The following is a 21,956-nucleotide window of genomic DNA, read 5'->3' as shown; positions in this document are numbered from 1 at the left end:
TAACGATGGAAAAACGGTCCGCATTTTTGAAATGGGTTGTCCCTATTCTCTTAATGAGTAATGGGCGTAACGTTCAATAAACCAATCAGAGTGTCATCTCCCATTCCCTTTAAGAGCGAGATGCGCTCGCGCCATGGCGGATTGCTATTTACATGGTGGAATTTGTTGGCAGAAAAGCTGAACGCTTTTCAAGCGAAGAAACCGATCTGCTCGTGCGCGAAGTTAAAGCGCGCAAGCAGATCATCTACGGGACAAGCAGGAATCCACCAAAGCTTTCCGAGGTGAAGAAGGCATGGGATGAATTAGCAGTGATTGTGTCCGTTATAAGTAGTAATAGGCTGAATTGAAAATAGGTAGCCTAATTCTAATACACTCAATGACTATTCATCATTACATTTTTATATTTATGTAGCCTACACAATAATATTCTTTTACACTGTAATCCTTTTGTTTTTAATATTTGGCATATTTGTGTGATGCGTATCCCTGTGTGTAATAAGCAAAGTCAACGCGCACTGTGGACGCGCCCAGAGGTGCAGTTTCTACCAACGCGCTCTAACAAAAAATATTGCGCCATTGACTTTAGACCAGGTTTGAGTTGGTCTATGGCGCAGTCTATTTTCAGCTCCTTAAAATAGCAATGCGCCGGCAATGCGCCTGAACACACCTCTGTTTTAGACCAGCACGCCCATGGGCGCACTAACTGGCGCAAATGCATTTACTAATTTAAGGACGTGGCGCTGAACGGTAAAACACGAACGGCGCCGGACGCAAACTAGCAAACACACTTGCACTGCGCCTTGCGTCGCATTGCGCCGGGTGTATTATAGGGCCCCAAGCGTGAAGTGAATAAGCTTCAGGTGGAAGGAAATGCAAATTCACGTCTGTAGAAAACAGGGCACAGCTCAAACTAACCTTTCAGCTGTGCTGCCATTCTGGATTGCAGAAGAATTTATCTAAAGCCACTTTTGCTTATTAGTATGTTTGAATTGGATGATTGAAGGTCAGCAGACATTGGATAATAAAGTGAGATTAAATGCATAAAAAGTATATTTGTATTATTTAACATCTTTAATTATTGCAGGTTTGCGTAATATTCTGAGTTTGCTTTCTCACATTTAATCTAGAACTACAATAACCATCATGTTTACACTGCACACACAACGTGTCTGGACTTCTGATTTCTCTCAACATGGGGATAGGAGAGGTGTCAGTCAGTACATGGGAAAACAATGTAACTTGCATTACTTATTTGAAAAATCAACAGATGTTTTATTATAAATTGAAGCCCGCCTGCTCATAATCTGATTACATAACTTGTGTTACTTGTAATGCATTACACCCAACAAAACTGTTTATGGCTCATTCATTTGCAGTTTAAAGAAGCTTAATTTTATTATCTGCAGTCAGAGATTCAATAATAATTTTACTCAATTGAATGCAGTTTAAAATATTTGTGATCTGTTGTAGGTTATTCAGCTAAAATTATACAGTAGCACTGTGACTCTGAATACCTCTTTACTCCTTCAAAATGTTCTTAGTTTGACCCTTGTTTTGGGTCATTTATGAGCAGTAGTACATTTTCACTATGAAGAACTGTTGATCACACAGGTATATTTTTAGGCTGTAATGGTTGAAGACAGAGGAACATGAAAGTTGCATTTTTGCCTCTATTTCCTTTCACTTGTGGTTTTTTTTTTTTTTTTTTTTACCTGCTCATTTAAAATTCATTAGCAAATTGTAGAAAAGGCAGGAGGTGAAAAAGGGAGATTGTGTTAAAGTTTTGAGTTCCTTTAAAACATCACCTCCATAACAGTCTAAATATTTCAGTTAAGATAGTCCTTCTATAACAGCCGAGCGACTAAGACACACAAATGCACTTACATCTGCATATAGAGGTGACACTCGGTCTTATGTGATACTTGACACATATCAGTATCATGCAGAGCTCTGTGTCTCTCACTATGCATCCAATCCTCTTATTCCTGATGTGATAATTCTCTGAAAAACAAATTCAATATCTCACAACCCAGACCACGAGAATATGGTATAGAAGATACAGTAGGTGACGGAGCCCTTCATTGAAGCTCCTTCTGTAAAGTCGGCTATAGGGATTCAGAATGGATCCTGTGTGTGTGTGTGTGTGTGTGTGTGTGTGTGTGTGTGTGTGTGTGTGTGTGTGTGTGTGTGTGTGTGTGTGTGTGTGTGTGTGTGTGTGTGTGTGTGTGTGTGTGTGTGTGTGTGTGTGTGTGTGCATGTGTGTGTGTGCATGTGTGTGTGTGCATGTGTGCATGAAGGATATGAGGGAGGTGCAGTAATCAAACTGTAATCACAATCATAAGGTGTATTGTTTGCTGAATATGTCCATTCACAACAGTATTTACCAGAACAATACATTCATTTCTTGTGTGAGATGAAGAAATGGGATGAAATGTAGGATGGACTTGCTGACTGTGTCTGACCCATTTGTTAAGAGGTTTGGTCTGCTAGCCCTCAAGCTGCTCACTTCATTAAAGATCTACAGGCCTTGAAGGACATTACTGAAATAGCTCTCACAACACCTACTAGATGCCTCATTGGGCTTCAGTCAATGTTCATAATGGCTAATGTCTCTGGAAGATTAAGAGTCTGTTATAACGGAGAGGTAGTTTGCATTAGCTCACTTAAGCATACAGGCTTACCGTTAGCTGAGAAGATTTCTTTTAATATAAGCCATATTATGGCAACAGGGAAGAAATTACTGTGAAATTACTTCTTCTAAAATGTTCAATGAACTCAGTGAATATTAACTCACTAAATAAAGCAAGACACAACATCTGAATACAATACAGTCCCAAAGAAATGCTGCATATTAATTCTTCAAAATAAGGAATACTGCTATAAAATAAAATAAGTCAATCTGTTCACATACCAAGACAAAGAGCTCCAGGTCAAGAGCATTGTGTAAACTATTAATGAAGCTTTGTATTCCCCCTCCCTTTTTTTTTTTTTTTTTTTTTAAAAATTGATTACATGCAACAGTGAGGACGAGGGATTAGGCAGATTTACAGATAAACAGCCATGTTGGCACTTTCAGCCACATTTAATTCAGCAAAACATTTGTGCAACACCAGCAGGCATTAATGCAGCATTACCCTGAGAGAGAGAGAGACATGTTCTGTTCAGACACCCTAGGCCAGCAAAGGGTCAAATGAGGGAGGAGGGGTGTCCAGTGTTACTTAAGAGTTAACCCTTGTACTTCATAGTTGTTGTCTTTTTTCTTAATTTGGAGGGAAAGGCTAAATACGGCTGTTTTCTCTTTAATTTTACATTTGATCTCCGAAGACATTTAAGTATTTTCATTGCAAAATAAATTCTGTCTAACTTATAGCTGTGTACAAGGCGTTTTGCCCTTTTGTGTGTATGTGTGTGTGTGCGCGTGCCTTTTTGTGATTTATGAGGACACAAATTTATATAATGACATGGGTATTACACTGGTATTACGACGTAAACATGAAATATGAGGACATTTCATGAGTCCTCATATTTAAAATAGCTTTACTGTACAATTTGTACAGTATAAGAACCATTGCACCTATGGAATGTCCTGACTTTGGTAGCAAAACAAACTTGTGTGTGTGTAATGCATATTCAAGTGACCAAGTGTATACATGCAAGTTTGCCTATGCGTGCTGTGCACTTCTCTCTGCTTGTGACTGGTACGATTTGTTCTCGCTCTGTTTTTTGTGGTACAATCAGGATTTTTCCCAGTAGTATTGCCCAATACGGTCTCTGGCAATGCAGCACTGTACTGTTCCGGAAATCAATAATGAACAAAGGATGAATGAGGCAATTATGATGACAAAAAAAGAGCAGAACAACACTAGGCCTCCAGTGGGCTGCTTTTCAGGAATGGCTGGCAGAAGAGAGAAAAAGAAAGTGCATCATTCAAACACACTCATTGAACATGACGTGACTGACTTATGATTAACCTCAAACAGCTTTGTCTATAATTCAGCAATATCTACTATTTTAGTGCCTTCAGAATTCCTGTTTTGGCTTCAATCTGTCATGCGTTTCTTTGTTTTTTGTGCAAATTGAAATGCACACGCTCTTCACTGTGAGGACCCTTCCCCTATATCCTTGAGCTATTCTGGGCTCATCTTACTGATCTCTTAATAACCCCCTCTCATTTTCTCAATGGGAGAATCAAAGCGGAAATCAGAACAGTAATCACATTGAAACATGTGGAAGGCGAAGCATCATACTTATAGAAAAATTCAAGTGCGTGTGTGTCTGTGTTTACTTTCATGTGTGCCCCCTGCAGCTGCCCCTCCAAGTACTGTCATTTTCACAGTGGGTTACTGGTGCTATGGAGGAAAAGAGGAGAGAAATACAGAAGAGAAAAGCAAGAGATAGATACAAAGAGAGCATGTGAAAGAGAGTCTGATAGGAAAAGCATGGTGGAAAATCACTGATGGCAAATAAGTTATTATTCTTAACTCATTCCTACAGTGGCAGACTCGTGTATGTGTTTGTGTGTGGAAAAAGTATGACACAAAGAAGTGCATTTTCATTTGGCATTTCTCCAGCTTAAGCAAAATGCACACTTTATGATTTTGGCCACAATTTTGCTGTCTGAGACAAATTTCTGCAATCATAAAGGATTTCTTTCAGTGTAGGACATAACTGTCAGTCTTTGAGCACTTAGTGTGAATGGTTCACCAACATCTGATTATTTTGATAAGCAAAAATAATGTATTAATGAAAAGTTATAAAAATGCATAAGGTTTATGTGAGGGTGGTGTTTATGGGTGAGCTATATATATTTTATTTAGCTCAGTATTAGCACAATAGAAGTTAATCGAAAGCAGGGCCGTAACCACCATAGACACTGAGGGGGACAAGTCCCCCCCAATAATTAGAAATTGTCAAATCCCCAAATATTTGATATTCTTTATGCTGCTCTGCTGCACTCCATTACGCACAGCTCTGTTTGATGTTAGGATGATAAAAAGATTTAAAAGTTACATTTTTAGACTGGTCTGTCTCTTTGCTCATCAATGTCAAATTGGTTGAGATGGCCAATCAAATCAAAGAAGGCGGGGCTTTACTGTTCACAGAACACGAATGCGAATTCAAATGCGGCACTTTAGTTTTAGCAGTGAAAGAGTGCATGGTAAGATGTAAGTAGCTAAACATTTAATATCTGACAACCGTTTTACGATATAGAAATGTTCAGTGACTGACAGTAACATCCCGTGAATTGAAAGTATGCTTATTTACGTGTTTCATGTAATTCATAACTGAATATGACAGGACATATCAATAAGAGTGAATGTGTGTATATTTTAAAATAAAATATTTTTTTAAAGGTTTTTTTTTTTTTTTCAATTTAGTTTAAGTTTAAATTGATTACTTCATAACAACAATATATGAAAATGGCAGAGACCCTAAATGTATTCTAACTGTGCAATATCAAAATCCTCTCAAATTTGTAAATGGGGATTTTTGGAATGGGTCAAATGCAGATAGAACCTTCTAATTCCCCAAAAAATCACTTTTTGCCTGGAATTATAAGGTTCTATCTTGCAAAACATAATTGAAGCAATAATTTTTAAGAAACATTTTCAGAGCTCTTTTCTGCTCTCACAGAGCAGTCCGGCGACATGACAAAGAAAGCTGATCCTGATTGGTCCTCATGTGCATTCAAAGTGCTGATTGGCTCACAGGTAGAACATTATAGAATCAAGTTAGAGTTCGACTTTGTAGATGGAACCTTTTTGTTTTTCTAAAAAAGTCCCAAAATGTACACAACTTAAAAAGGAAACATTGCATAATTTAAATAAGTTGTTACAGAATAATAATATGTGAATAACTCAATTTTGACAAAAATGTCAGATTTCTCATTATAAAACCTTATAATTCCAAGGGGATGAAATGTGTGTAAGAGAGATGTTTAGCTAAAAATGCTGATACTAGCTTGTTTATATAATATGCAACACATACATCTTATTATTCACATTACAGACTATCAGCATTGTGTTGAATCTGCTCTAAATCATGAGCAGCGGTTCAAGACTTCTGTTGCCCAGCCACATAATTTTTTTCCCAGGCAAAACATTGCCAGCAAAGTAAAAGACTTGCTTGGGTTTGTGCAGTATAATTTCACATGTAAATGAGTATGTCAGAATGGACGAAGACTGTGTCCTATAATGCCCAGTCAGTGCTGTCCATCTGAGCAAAGTCCTAGTCGTTGTGCAAACTGACAAGCTGCAATTTTAAACAGGAAACAATCTGACATTAACAAGCGGCTTTAGCTAGTTTGCCAACTTGAGAAGCTGCCCACGCTGCGAGGAGAACAGGAAGCAGCAGTAAACATCTTATGTTATGGCATCATATACATTGTAAGCTGATTTGCTGAAAGACAGTCTAAAAAAAAAAAAAAAATCTGTAAATCCATGCAAAATTGCAATTACTTTCATTCACTGGAAAGAGAGAGTATTGGAAGTATTGGAATTTTTAGTAAATTGTAAAGACACGGACCTCATGAAACCGGGACTGTCCTGAGTAAACCGGGACATCTGGTCACCAAGGCCTTTAGGCTCCTGTCAGCCTAATTAATCATCTGAATGAATGAAGCTTGAACTTGTATGACATTTTCTGGTCTGAATTCACAGGCTACGACAGCTGATATGCAGCATGAGCAGATTGAGAAAGTGGAGTTAAAGAAACTAAGCAGAATTTCTGCAGTAGAATATTTCTGCAGTGATCCACATAAAATCAGCTTCAGTTGTGTACAGTATATGCTGTAATTGATACTCCGTGCAGAGTGCAGACCTCTTCAAATGAGATGAACGCAAACATACAGCAGCTTCACTCGCAAACTCAGCACCATCACCTTGACTGATTGATTCCCTGCTCTCTTCTGTAATATGTACGTTGGTGTTGTTGTGGTTCACTGCATAATATCGTTAGTGAAGTAAACCAAAGATGACATGCACCAACATTAACAGAAATGAAATGTTGCTGCATGCAAATTTTTATCTCAGTTTCCATTTAGATTTTTTCTGGTGGAATCCAAACCAATTGCATATTTCATTACCGCTAGTGGTTTAGCACTTATAGTATTTGAGCAATGCTGTTATGTTGTGTCCCCAAGGGCACTATTTATATACCGATCTTTCTCTGTCAAATAGACAGTAAACTGCTTCAGTCTTGCTCGGTCGTCTGCTCACAGTGTGGTGGGTAATAGGTGTTTTTACTGTCATGGCTTATGATGGCTATTGACAGAAGCTATCACCCTATTGTGGGCCGTTTTCATCATGTCATGAGCAATTGAACCATTGTGTTGTTCGGTTTGATCCTTAAAGGGATTAAAGTTCATCAAAAACTGAAAATTCTGTCATTTACTCACCCTCATGTCAATCCAAACCTATATGATTTTCTTTCTTCTATAAAATATAAAAGAAGACATTTTGAGAAATGTTTTTTTTTTTTTCCTTTTTTTTTTTTTTTTTTTCGAATGGTATCCAAAACTGGTTGGTTACCAACAACACATTCTTCGGAATATCTTTTTTTTTTTTAATGTTCTGTAGAAGAAAGAAGGTCATACAGGTTTGGAACGACATGTAAATAATGACAGATTTTTTTTAACTATTCATTTAATGTTTGGCACAAAAAAATGATCAGGAATAATACAAGCATGCTATACAAAATTATCTGTGCATTTCACCTTTTTCAAATCTGAGCATTTTACTTTTTTCTCTTATGTATTTGTTTACTTGTTTGACTATTTTCATGTGTTTTAGCAGATGCTTATGTACGCTGTGAGATTTAATGTTTTATATGAAAGGTCCGAAATATAAATTAATCAGTTTATTTACATTTAAGTTACTTTATTTTATTGAATCAACAAATGGATTTTACTAAATATTCACATTTTGGCCTCACCTCCTTTTTTATTTTATAAATCTCTTCTCTTCACTGGGTCACTCCATACTGTCATGAAATAACAGCGCTTTGTTTTTCATACAACTAATAGATGTTCTTATGTACAATTCAAGAATGGAAAGCAGAATTCTTCATAACTGACTTGCCTTAACAGCACCATGTGTGTGTCCGCAATTGCATGTAATATCCACGTGTGGAATATCCACATGTGTGGAAAAATACCTCTCTCCCAGGACTCTTTCTCTGTATCTGCCTGTGTGTCTTACTCTGCTTCTCTCATCCTCTTGGTCACCTCTTCCAGACACCTGCAAAAGTTCCTCTACTCACTTGTTTCTGTTGACATCTGGTAATCCATTTACAGCTGTGAAAATACAAGAACATCTACCAAATTTCCCTCCACACACACAGACGTTAAAAATAAATAAGACAAGTGAGAATGAATGAGAAGAGCGAGAGTTTGAAAAATGATGCTTCCACGTGAGCTAACTTCCCCATTATTGACACAATAGGCAATTATTCCACCTATTCCTCTCCTTGAAAATTAGCAAGAGTGTTTGAATTGGATCGTCTCCCACTCACTTGACTGGTGAAGTGTGCCTGAGGACAGCTGTCTCCACGGAGACCACATGGTAACCAGGGTAACCTGGCCTTTGACACTAGATTAGCTTTCAGAGGAAATGGGATGAACCTTTGGGGCAGAAATTAAGGTCTCTATTGCCTCTTACTCGCTCTAACTGCAAATCATGTTTGGTTGACATCACTCACATTAGTTTAACTTTCAGCATTGTCTGTTTTTGAGTATGTGTCTTGGACTGTTATTCTGCCCGCAGTCCAACACAGAAGCCGCTTCCTCCTCTCTCAGGGTGAATCGTTCGAGTGCATCCTTGCTTACTTTTTCAGAGGAGCTCTGAACTCTACTCTCCATTTTCTCATCATCACTCACCCTCCTGCTTAAAATGAGAACCAAAAAAGTGCAAAAGTAATGATACAGGAAAGGTGCAATTATAGTCATTTCTGTTTCATTTCTGTTGTTCTGTTTTAGGGTCAGATTTGTTGACTTTTTATGTCTTCTCTCCATGACACAGAATGAATGATTCTATTAAGTCATTGTTCTGGCTCACATAATACAACATGAGGAAAAAGTCCCATTTTCTCTTGCTTTCTGCCTCCATTCTTTGTCCACCCCAGTAAATATATATATATATTTCTTCAACCTCTCTGTTTTCATTATTGTCCTGTCTGGAAGTGGAATACAGCAAAATAATCTCACCATTCTCAGGTTTTAATATGATGGTTCAATAAAAGCTAAATGAAATGGAAAAGCATTTTTCCAAATAGAGATTTGCTGATACATCAAGCAAACAGCGTTCTATTTCATTTTGGTGAGAGTGAAAGGTCATCCACTCATTTACCCTAACTTCTATTTACTCATCCCTCTCTCTCACTCTCTCTCTCTCTCTCTCTCTCTCTCTCTCACACTCACTCTCTACTACCCCAGTATTATCCCTATGCTCTGTGTGCAGCTATCAGGATTCAAATTGACCGTGACTACACAAGTCTGTGACCTCCAAAATAACTGCCACATTTATCCATGAATCATCAGAGTCGAATAACAGCAGCCATTTCATCATTATGTGGATGCATATGTTGTCCTTTGAGACCTGAATTAAGCATTTGTATCCAAAGCCATTTTGGATATCTTTGTCAGACAAACAAATTGAAATGACATTTACTCATGCAGCACAATCCTTAATGGACGATGACATTACAAGTGCAACTATTCAGACATGTACCTGTGAATGTGCAGCCAATTGATTTCATTCACGGTGAGTGCTAGGAATATTACTGGCAAAGTTTGTGTTTGCTTTTTAATCCCCACAATCCTTCAGATGAGAGAAGTCCTGCATTTACGATAATCAATCAGACATGCTGAAAGGTTTGAGCATGCACAACCCCGTCCAAAAAATATTAGCTAGCATGCTTCTCTGCCAAGACATACGGAGTCTGGTCTTAAACTATTTGCTTAATGCCTTTTGAGATCAGTGCAGCACAGAAAAAGTTGTAAAACATTTCATGATGAATATTGTGTTGTACAGGATGAGGTTAACTTGACCTCATTCACTGCAATGTTTTATGTTAACTTAAATCTTAGCAGTAGTTTTGATAGTAGGTAAATGGTCACAGAGGGCTAGTCTCATGTAGGGTTGACCTTTTGCGATCAAGTAGCCCTGTTCTTTTATAGTCGTGCCCTTGAGCAAACGACACTTAGCCTCACAGTGCTACAGGAGTACTGTTGCTGTAATTAGTGTAGCTGACGATGAAAATCGTCTGCTAAAGGGCAAAGTCATAATCTCTACCTACATGCCTCTAACTGAGCCCTCAGTGCGTATGGCGTAGGACTCGGAACCAAGAGCAGCTTTTAATCGGAATAGAATGATTTTCACGACGTTTCATTCTCACACATGCATTCTTCGTGTTCCTTTTATTACTTATTCAGCACGAAACAGCGATCAGTGAAGCTCTGTTGCAGAGAGAAGGACTCTTATGAGAAGGTTCTTTTTAGTGAATCACAGATGCTAATGAGCAGTTTCTCAATTTATTTAATTCCCTTAATGAAGTCTTTAATGTATTTTATAAAAATAAATGAGTTGATGAATTATGTTACTATTTTTGTTGTTGTTGTTGTTCATTGTTTTCGAAATGCTTCCATCAGTGGGGAGCAGAATTGCATATTTTTGGAACCATTGAACAACTGGACTCCTAATAGGAATCATAACCAGATAATTAAATTCCTTACAATTCCCATCCCTAATAATGGACTTGAAATGACTTTTTGACTTTTTTTTCAGGCTTTAAGAAACATTGGATTTTTTTTTTTTTTTTGTACCCTTTTGCATTTGGCTCTTGCTACATTTATTCATTTATTTGTAAGTTATATGTGTAAAATTATTCTAAAATTAATTTAAAATTGAAAGACTAAACCTTTATATCACATTTGAACAGTGACTGCTTAGAGTAGCAGCTATTAAATGAACTGCTGTTTTAAAATCCTTCAGTCAAAGCTGCTGTAATGTTGTTATCATAACGGAGACAAAAGCCCAGATGGTGCTTTTTGCATGTTTAAAGTGGTAGACTGTGATTTCTCACTCAGATCTCACAGCAGTCCGAATCAGAGAGTCCCCGCAGAGACGGGGAGTGAGATTAAGCTTTCCCCGTGGAGAATCTGTGCCGTTTTGACCTAAACAGACTGTTTGGAATTAGTGGCTACATATGGAGAAATTTCCACATTGGGTCCTTCCTACTGTTATTTGATAGACATAGGTCCATTTGGTCATAGAGATTATCTGATTGCTCATCACTACTTGTTATAACAGAAAGTTTTAAAGTAGCAGGTCAACATGGGCATGAACAGGCTGTTATATTGTTGCATATCTATTTTATGATCTATTTTAGTTTTTTATTTTATTATATTTTCAATGACCAATAACAGAGAAATACATAGCTCTGCACATGACATGAGGAAGGAAAAAACAACAACAACAACAAATCGTGACCATAAATTAAGAATTCACTCCCACAAGATCCTTATTGATTTGTTCCCTTGTTGTAGTTAAATCACCACAATATCAGTATTTGTTTTGAGTATTGTGCATTTAAAAGGGGGAATCACTGAATCATCCAGTGTAATTTAGATTCTTGCTTCTTGCTTATTAATGAGACGGAAATGATTGATCCCACTGTTGACTCTAAGTGGCATATATCATTGGCATTAATTAATCTACCTACATAATTCAGACATTTCAAAATGCCCCAATTCACCTTTATCTCTCTAGCTTTTAGAGAAGGGATCTAAGTTCCTTTCAGGGACTACATGTATGTGGCAGTTCAGTTTATATTCATCCAAGATTGTCTACAGTATCTCCACTGATCTACATCAGTGATTAGTTATGAATATTTATTTTGAAGAGACTGTTGTGGTATCACACATCTAAACATAACTTCATTTTACAGATCGTGTTATGACTAAAATAAGTCAGTTCTATCTAATGGGATTGTTTCCTACCACAGTAAACCAATATGATGTATTGGTGACTGTGCTATATCAATATATATTGATAATCATATCAGCGAAAAGTTCTCACAGTTAAAAAATGATGAATTATCTTGACCTGAATACTTTAGGATGAGACACTTTTTTCAGGAAGTCCTTTCCAAGACCGAAAAGTAGGTCTTGGAAAGCACTTCCTTTAAAAAAAAAAGTTTCATCCTAAAGTTTCAGATATTGGTCCCTCAGAAACTTTGGTATAATTTGATGTACTGTGGTTAAAAGTATACAGCCTTAAATGAACATATCTACATATCAAACTTGACCTTAATACCAGTTTCAGTCTAAGGCCAGGCAAGCAACAGGACATTTTGTTGATCACATGGTTTCTATTTATGCAGTGTCATGCTACATTGTTCCACCCACTATGAAAACTCATCAGTCTAAAATCCCACTCCTTATAACTGTATATTACTGGGGTGTAATGATACATTGATATGAATTTATGCATCAGTAAATGACTAACAATATGATGTTCAGATGCAAAGCATAAAAAATAGGAATTTATATTTTTAAGATGCACTTTTGGGCACTCTCATGTTAGCCACATCTGCACACATTGTCCTAAAGAAAAACTTCTCAAAAGAGATAGTCTATAAGTCTGTTATAAACAGATGTCAAATTGATTTCAAATGTCAAACATATCAAATATTTGATAAGGTTTAACAACATTTTTTTTATTATAATTTTTTATTTTATTAACAACATTTTTCTAAATAAATTCATTTTTAATGAGGTTAGTACCTCATTTTGGGCCCTATTTTAACGATCTAAACGCAAAGTGTGAAGCGCATGGCGCAGGTCCATTCAGGGCGTGTCTAAATCCACTTTTGCTATTTTAACGACGGAAAAACGGTCCGTGCGCCGGGGTGCATTTTTGAAATGAGTTGTCCCTATTCTCTTAATGAGTAATGGGCGTAACGTTCAATAAACCAATCAGAGTGTCATCTCCCATTCCCTTTAAGAGCGAGATGCGCTCGCGCCATGGCGGATTGCTATTTACATGGCGGAATTTGTTGGTGGAAAAGCTGAACGCTTTTCAAGCGAAGAAACTGATCTGCTCGTGCACGAAGTTAAAGCGCGCAAGCAGATCATCTACGGGACAAGCAGGATATAACATTATATATATTATATAATTATATATTATATAACATAACATTATAAAATACACTGACTTATTAAACACACCGATTCAACTGAGGAGTTCAACGAGTGATGTTTTGCTGAAATTACCTGTTAAGTGGCCAGTCAATCTTTCAGTCGTCTGCGTTGGATGCAGGCTTTCAAATAGCTGATCAGTGCGTGATCAGTCAGTTAATATGTGTGTGTATTGGCAAGATTGTTCAATTAATTAGTTTCGTTCATCATAATAATTAGTAATAGGCTGAATTGAAAATAGGTATCCTAATTCTAATATACACAATGACTATTCATCATTACATTTTTATATTTATGTAGCCTACACAATAATATTCTTTTACACTGTAATCCTTTTGTTTTTAATATTTGGCATATTTGTGTGATGCGTATCCCTGTGTGTAATAAGCAAAGTCAACGAGCACTGTGGACGCGCCCAGAGGTGCAGTTTCTACCAACGCGCTCTAACAAAAAAATATTGCGCAATTGGCTTTAGACTTTAGACCAGGTTTGAGTTGGTCTATGGCACAGTCTATTTTCAGCTCCTTAAAATAGCAATGCGCCGGCAATGCGCCCGAACACACCTCTGTTTTAGACCAGCACGCCCATGGGCACACTAACTGGCGCAAATGCATTTACTAATTTAAGGACGTGGCGCTGAACGGTAAAACACGAACGGCGCCGGACGCAAACGAGCAAACACACTTGCACTGCTCCTTGCGTCGCATTGCGCCGGGTGTATTATAGGGCCCTTAGTTGTGTATGTCCTAATGATGATACTAGATTTGCCCATTTTATAGAGCAAAGAAAACTTTTATAAAAAGTTATTTTGGTTGCTTTTTTTTTTTTTTTTTTGCAATGTGTTAATAAAAATGTAAATGGTTGTGAAAATAGCCACATAATACTGTAATATTAACACATCAATCGCCGGCCGCTGTATCTAATTAAATCGTAATTGTATTGTATTTTATATTGTATCGATGGCTAAGAGAACCGATGTCAGATTGTATCGTGATGAAACATATCTTCTGATTGGTTGGGAGTGTGTCATGTCACAAAGCAGTCTCTTCTTCAGAGTGAACAAAGGGATTGTTGATGCCTGATAACATGTTGCATTGTGACAGGACATAGTGTAAGAAAATCAATCCATTGATCACCCATGCAATACACATAGAAACCCGATTCCAAAAGTTGGGACACTGTACAAATTGTAAATAAAAAAGGAATGCAATAAATTTACAAATCTCATAAACTTTTATTTTTTTCACAATAGAATATAAATAACATATCAAATGTTGAAAGTGAGACATTTTTAAATGTCATGCCAAATATTGACTCATTTTGGATTTCATGAGAGTTACACATTCCAAAAAAGTTGGTACAGGTAGCAATAAGAGGCCGGAAAAGTTAAATGTACATATAAGGAACAGCTGGAGGACCAATTTGCAACTTATTAGGTCAATTGACAACATGATTGGGTATAAAAAGAGCCTCTCAGAGTGGCAGTGTCTCTCAGAAGTCAAGATGGCCAGAGGATCACCAATTCCCCCAATGCTACGGAGAAAAATAGTGGAGCAATATCAGAAAGGAGTTTCTCAGAGAAAAATTGCAAAGAGTTTGAAGTTATCATCATCTACAGTGCATAATATCATCCAAAGATTCAGAGAATCTGGAACAATCTCTGTGCGTAAGGGTCAAGGCCGGAAAACCATACTGGATGCCCCTGATCTTCAGGCCTTTAGACGGCACTGCATCACATACAGGAATGCTACTGTAATGGAAATCACAACATGGGCTCAGGAATACTTCCAGAAAACATTATCAGTGAACACAATCCACCGTGCCATTCGCCGTTGCCGGCTAACTCTATAGGTCAAAAAAGAAGCCATATCTAAACATGATCCAGAAGCGCAGGCGTTTTCTCTGGGGCAAGGCTCATTTAAAATGGACTGTGGCAAAGTGGAAAACTGTTCTGTGGTCAGATGAATCAAAATTTGAAGTTCTTTTTGGAAAACTGGGATGCCATGTCATCCAGACTAAAGAGGACAAGACAACCCAAGTTGTTATCAGCGCTCAGTTCAGAAACCTGCATCTCTGATGGTATGGGGTTGCATGAGTGCGTGTGGCATGGGCAGCTTACACATATGGCACCATCAATGCTGAAAGGTATATCCAAGTTCTAGAACAACATATGCTCCCATCCAGACGTCGTCTCTTTCAGGGAAGACCTTGCATTTTCCAACATGACAATGCCAGACCACATACTGCTTCAATTACAACATCATGGCTGCGTAGAAGAAGGATCTGGGTACTGAAATGGCCAGCATGCAGTCCAGATCTTTCACCCATAGAAAACATTTGGTGCATCTTCCTCTTTATGACAAAGAAGACCTAAGACAGTTGAGCAACTAGAAGCCTGTATTAGACAAGAATGGGTCAACATTCCTATTCCTAAACTTGAGCAACTTGTCTCCTCAGTCTCCAGACATTTGCAGACTGCTACAGTATAAAAGGAAGAGGGGATGCCACACAGTGGTAAACATGGCCTTGTCCCAACTTTTTTGAGATGTGTTGATGATATGAAATTTAAAATCAACTTATTTTTCCCTTAAGATGATACATTTTCTCAGTTTAAACATTTGATATGTCATCTATGTTGTATTCTGAATAAAATATTGAAATTTGAAACTTCCACATCATTGCATTCTGTTTTTATTCACAATTTTTACAGTGTCCCAACTTTTTTGGAATCGGGTTTGTATTAAGACCACTTAACAATCATAACTATGAGTGTTTTCTGCCAATAGTCAAGGTTTACAAGATTACACCTTCGTTAGGTTATGATCAGAGTGCCAAGACCCTGCAACGAAACGGAAACGGTATGGTGGTAGCCAAGAGAGAGTATATATATATATATATATATATATATATATATATATATATATATATATATATATATATATATATATATAATGCTACATATAGCCTCAAGCACAAAGCTGTGATCATGCACACAGTGGGAGCATTGTTATGCCTTTTTCCTTTTGTCTTCAGTGTTTTCATGGGTCCTCGTCCCTGGTGTAGGTGTTTGATGTGTGGGCTGTGCTTTAGTCTCAGCTGAGCCATTATGACAGGCAGGAGAGACTTAATAACAGTGCTTTCACCCCAAGCATGCTCCTGACAAATTACCTGTGTGAGACCTGGATTTAGAGAAGGGTCAGTGGAAAGATCACACATGCACACACACACACACAAGCAGGGACAAACACACATTTCCTTTGTCTCCCTTGAAAAGGGTGTCTCTTCACTGGCCTCTGCACCTTCACACTATCACCAAGACATAATAGATGCTTAATATCTATTCAAAGTGTTTGATGTGTGTGGGAGAAAATTTCCATATTTCACATGTGGAGAAAAAGAAAGGGAGAGTCTCTGTATGTTTGTGTGATGTCACAAGCATTCCTGTTGGCAGTGGAGCTTTCTTAAAGGTATAGTTCACCAAAAATAAATTATTTACTCACCCTTTGCTTAATTTGCAAATGGTAGTTCTGCACAAAACAGTGATGTCATCGTCCAGCTCAGTTCAGTTCTCATCATATAGTGTCAGTGCAGTCAGATCAGTAATATTGTTGAATATTAACTGTCCTCAACTAAGCAAGCTAGAGGCAACAGTGGCTCCATCAGGTGACAGAATGGTGACAGAAACAGTTGACTCCTCTGGCCAAACAAATCAAATTGGTGTGATTTAATTCCTGTCTGCATCACAAGTCAGAATTCAGACTGTGGATTGGTATTATTCAAAATATTTCAGTAAAGCATTATAATAAACTAGCCTTGAGGTCAAGAATCCATGAACTAACTTTTTTGCAACTGACATTGAGAGCATATGTCATAATTTAGATTATTTTTACAACATGATTTTTAAGGTGGAAAAATGCAGTTTTACAAGTAGAAATGTGACTTTCAAATTAAAGGTTTCTATCAAATAACACACCCAGGTTCCTAACTGACAATGAAGACTTGAAGCCATCAAGTGTTAGAGAGTGTTCTAGGTTATTGCATGCAGAGGTGTTTGCTCCAATAATTAAAACATGTTTTAATTTAACAGTCCTTGTACTGAGCCTTGCAGTACTCCACACTGAACTTGTGATCGATATGATACCTCTTCATTTACTGCTACAAATTGATAACAATCAGATAAGTATGATGTAACCATGCCAGTGCAATTCTAATGCCAACATAATTTTCGAGTCTTATTTTAAAAAATGTTGTGGTCGATAGTATCAAATGCAGCATTAAGTCATTTGTAACTCCAAGAGCAGTCTCAGTAGTATGATATGGTCCTGACTGGAAATCATTGCAGATACCATTTCTTTTTAAGAAGGAACATAGTTGTGAGGATACTGCCTTTTCTAGTATATTTGACAGAAAAGGGAGATTCAAGGTCGGTCTGTAGTTAACTAATTCTCATGGATCAAGTCGTGTTTTTTTTTTATTTTTTATGAGAGGCGTAATAACAGCCAGCTTGAACGTTTTTGGGACATATTAATAATATTAAAAAGAAGTTCTCTTCTGATCACTCTTGCAAGGAAAGAAATTCATAAAGTCATTATTGCTGTGCTGTTTGGAAACATCCGAACTTGTTGAAGCTTTATTTCTTGTTAATTAAGCCACTGTATCAAATAAATACCTAGGGTTGTTCACGCAATGCAAAATACCTCTAATTTTGTTTTCTTTCAGATGCACTCCATTTTCCAGGCTGCTCTCTTGAGGGTGTGAGTGTGATCGTTATACCACGGCATTGCACTGTTTTCCTTAATCTTCTTTAAGCGCAAAGGGTCAACCATGTCTAAAGTGATAGAAAAGAGAGAGTCAATGACCTGGGGAGTAAATGATGTAATTTCAATTTTGGGTGAACTATCCCTTTATGTAAATATTATGTAAATATAAAAAAAAACACTGAGAATTGATTCAGTCAGTAAGTTGAACTCGAGCATCAGGCAGATTTGTAAATGAATAGAGTTAGATTAAATGATGACAGAATTGTGGTCTTCCTTTAATCTGTGCCACTGACATTTGACCCCATCTCTTCTGGGAAAATCCTATCTCACTTTCTTTCTCTGAGAAGTGCATCAGGTAGAGCTAAGCTGGAATGCAAAGCTGAGCAAGTGTTTCAGGAGAAGCTTTCAGCATTCAAACAGCACTCCACAATTCTCCCCTTGGCTTTGTGTGGTTGAGTATTGAAAAATTGCTGTTGCCGCAGTCAGTTTTCTTCAAGTTTGTCTTTTGTTTCAGTGGCTGAGCTCAGGTGCACAGAACAGACCTCTCTCTCCCCCTCTTCATCTCTCTATGCTTCTCATTTTCACACTCTGCACAGACTAGATATAAAAACTACCAATTTGCATATGAAATTGGGTGGAAAGCAAAATTAGTCGAGCTGCATTGAGTAAAAGCAGTTACACACACGTACACACAGACATGTTTGTCCCTTTCGCTGGCTGTTCTGTTTACAAAGTTCCACTGCACAGAAAGACTCAGAGGAATATTTGAATTAGCGACTCGTTCTGGGCTTGTCACGTGATGAATATTACTGCTGTTCATTAGCATGAGTAATTAGGTCAAAACAATCACATGGTTTCGTAGCTAAAGCATCTGAACATGGCACTTTCAGAGCAATGTTGAGACAAGCAGGATGATTGTTTTATCGGGTAAATCCTCCAAGTTGTCCACAGAGTCTTTCGTCCAATCAAAAACGGACATACAGAGCTTTATTCTAAATGACACTATGTAACTTGAATATTGTTAGAGAGGATATTTAAGTAGATTATATCGTATGATCTACAGACTTTGACTAATACCTCATTGCAAAATGTCAGTCAGACATCACTGCAGACTAGTGCTTATGCTTTTAAAGTGCTATTGACCACCACGTTCTGCCCCATGTTATTGTACCGGCCGCTGTAGCCTCTTCCAGCCCTGCCAGCTCGTCGTACTCCTCTGGGACAGGCGCAGGATGTTGTTTAATAGCTTTTATCCACAGACCACAAAGGAGGCTCTGTGCTAAATGCTACGAGTTATTGCTTTAAGAGGGACGTTTTACAGAGAGGAGATTCTTTCCTTTTTTTCCGCAGGCTTTGTTTTGGGATGGATAACTTGTTTCACAGAGATCCCTTTGAGGGTCTCTCTGTTTGGCAGTCCCCATGAGGATTCCAGCTTGTTTTTCTGTACTGGTAGCAGGTAGTGAACTTGCCTCCTGTTAGAGACGCTTCACTGCACAGTTGTTTGAACAACAGCACCACTCAAAGGTGGCTAAAGGAACTACAGCATATAAAAAAGTTCAGGCAGTTCTGTGAATACACACAACTCTGGGTCATTCAGGGGCGTTATTTCAGGAGCAATCATTTCAAATGCTAGGCTAGTTTTTCTGACTAAGAGACTGACTTATATTGTGTCTGTTTATCTTTTATTTGTAGCCTATGTGTTTTGTCTTATGCTATATGCGTTGAGCAAAATAAATAAAGGAACACATTAATGCACTTTAAGAAGTGATTAAAGGCCACACTTTGGATAAATTCATTGTGTCAGTATAATATCACATACTTTTTAAAAAAATCAGACAAATCTGTTTCCTGTTTTCTTGACATGTAGTCACTAAAGACATTGTGTTTTTTGTAGGTCATCTTAGTAAGCTCCAGCATCAATGAACGTGACCAGATGCTCTTCATCAGCACAGATGAGGGTGCATCCTTTCAACGGCAGCCTGTCTCCTTTACCGTGGAAACACTCCTCTTCCATCCATCTGAGGAAGACAAACTGTTGGCTTACAGCAAGGAGGCGAAGGTCAGTCATGAAAGTGTTGGCCAGCACAGATTATAACACAATAAAGAAAATGACTAATAATGACACCAATTGAAGTCAGTGTTTTTTGGCAGCTTCAAACCAGTCACTCACAAGACCATAATATGTTTTAATTCCAGCTGCATGTTTGTAGCTTTTCTTGTCAGGATTAACTGCCTGAATTAGTTTTTGTGGCTGTTTCAGTATTAATGATTTAGGTCTCGGCTGGTTGACTTGACCAACTGTTCTCAACACATTTCTCACCCAGCTTTGTTTATGGTAATGCTTTTTGCTCTCCAGCATATTGGCATCCTCATTATTAGAGTTATGAGCAGCACTGCTTGGCCTTCAGGCCATGGTTGTCTCTTGCTAAAGAGCATGTTTACATTGTTAACGGCTGGGTGAGCAACGAGGCAAGAACTGTGTGTGTGTGTGTGTTTATGCGCAGTTGATGAATTGCTAAAACCCCTAGACACTGTGTGCAACATGCTGCATTTATCATCTCTGGGATTAAACGGAAAAGACAATGAAAAAGCACATGGCGGGTTGGCTGTTTTGGCTGTGAGTGTGTGTTTGTCTGTTTGCGTTGTTATGGAGCAGTTTGGTGTGTATTTTACATGCAAGTGGTGATCAATATAATCTCATTGTAGAGATGATCAATTGAAAACAAATTAAACACACTCAACGTTTGTGATTTTAATTGCTATATATGGACAGTTTCCCACAACCTGATCGTTATGTACAGTATACAATGAATCGCTCATCTAATTATCATGATCCTGAGAATTTGCAAAGTGTGCTTTAATCTAATCCAGCCTAAAAATAAATGTTATACCTTGTGATTTATTTGTCTTTCTCTGTTTTTCAGCTGTATATCTCCACGGATCTGGGTCACAAATGGACTCTGCTGCAGGAGCGTGTTACTAAAGACAGAGTTTTCTGGTGACTTTTTTTTTTTGCTAAAAGACACTCTACACTACTTAAATAGAACCTTGTTTTGTTTCAAAGCTGTATCATTTTATTTTGTGGAACCTCAAATCAGATGTTTAGCAGAATGTCTGAACTGATGTCTTCCATACAATGGGGGTCAGTGGCTGTAAAGCTCCAAAAGCACCACAAAAACATTGTAAACGTGGTCTTTATGACTTCTGACTCTATATAGGGAACAGTTTAAAATATAAGCTGTTATTCACTGAAAACATGGCTTGATGACTGTTACTTTCATTGTACGGAAAAGAGCAGCTTGGACATTGTGCTATAAATAACTTGTGTATTTCATAAAAGAAAGAAAGGTCTTTCTGGGTGTCAGGACTGGTTTACTTTACTTTACTTCACTTTACCTTGCCCTCTAAGACTTTCTCTTTAATCTTTTCTCCCCTCCATTCCCTCTTTCTCTTCTTCCACCTTCTTAGTGGAATTCAAACCCTTTTTTATTTTCCATTCCTTCACTCCTTGGTTATGGTTCACTGCAACCACAGCTGGGATTGAAATCCTGGACAGAAGTGATTTATTTCTCCACCCCAACTGTCTGACCCTCTCTTTCTCTTTTTTGATCTCTCCTTCCTGATCTTTCCCTCTCTTCTGCTAGTGTGTCATCCTCCCAGTGCACTTTACCAGATTCACTTACACGGCTCTGTATAGTTTGTGTGTGGTTGATAGTGATAAAAGACGAAAAAGTCAGCTCCCTGTCAGCATCTGCCATAATAAACCCCATCCAGCACGTTTTATTTGGCTGGAGGTTTTACAATGACACTGTAAATCTGAAGCTGTTTTTACTCTATTCCTCAGCAGCAGGGTGTTTGATAAGGGTCCTACCCCTTCCCTCTCTGCTGTCTCCAAACCTCTTTAAAACATCTTAGAGAATTGCTTCAGAAGACACGACAGAATCAGTTCATAGTGAGGGTTGCGGCTCTCTTGTCCTCCCCGTCTGCTGCCTCCTTCATAA

At 37.9% G+C, this 21,956-nt stretch overlaps 1 protein-coding gene across 6 annotated transcripts in view; it reads left to right on the top strand.

Moving 5' to 3' along the window:
- sorcs2 (sortilin-related VPS10 domain containing receptor 2) overlaps nucleotides 1-21,956 on the top strand; it is a 217,239-nt gene that overhangs the window by 161,631 nt on the left and 33,652 nt on the right. For all 6 annotated transcript variants that reach the window (XM_067402170.1, XM_067402171.1, XM_067402169.1 and 3 more), the window contains 2 exons: nucleotides 19,850-20,014; nucleotides 20,880-20,953. In XM_067402170.1, coding sequence (XP_067258271.1) covers nucleotides 19,850-20,014; nucleotides 20,880-20,953 — 239 coding nt within the window. The remainder of the gene's footprint in view (nucleotides 1-19,849; nucleotides 20,015-20,879; nucleotides 20,954-21,956) is intronic.

Source organism: Chanodichthys erythropterus, chromosome 11, assembly GCF_024489055.1.
Source record: "Chanodichthys erythropterus isolate Z2021 chromosome 11, ASM2448905v1, whole genome shotgun sequence".
Taxonomy (NCBI): domain Eukaryota; kingdom Metazoa; phylum Chordata; class Actinopteri; order Cypriniformes; family Xenocyprididae; genus Chanodichthys; species Chanodichthys erythropterus.
This window is presented reverse-complemented; position numbering and strand designations above follow the sequence as displayed.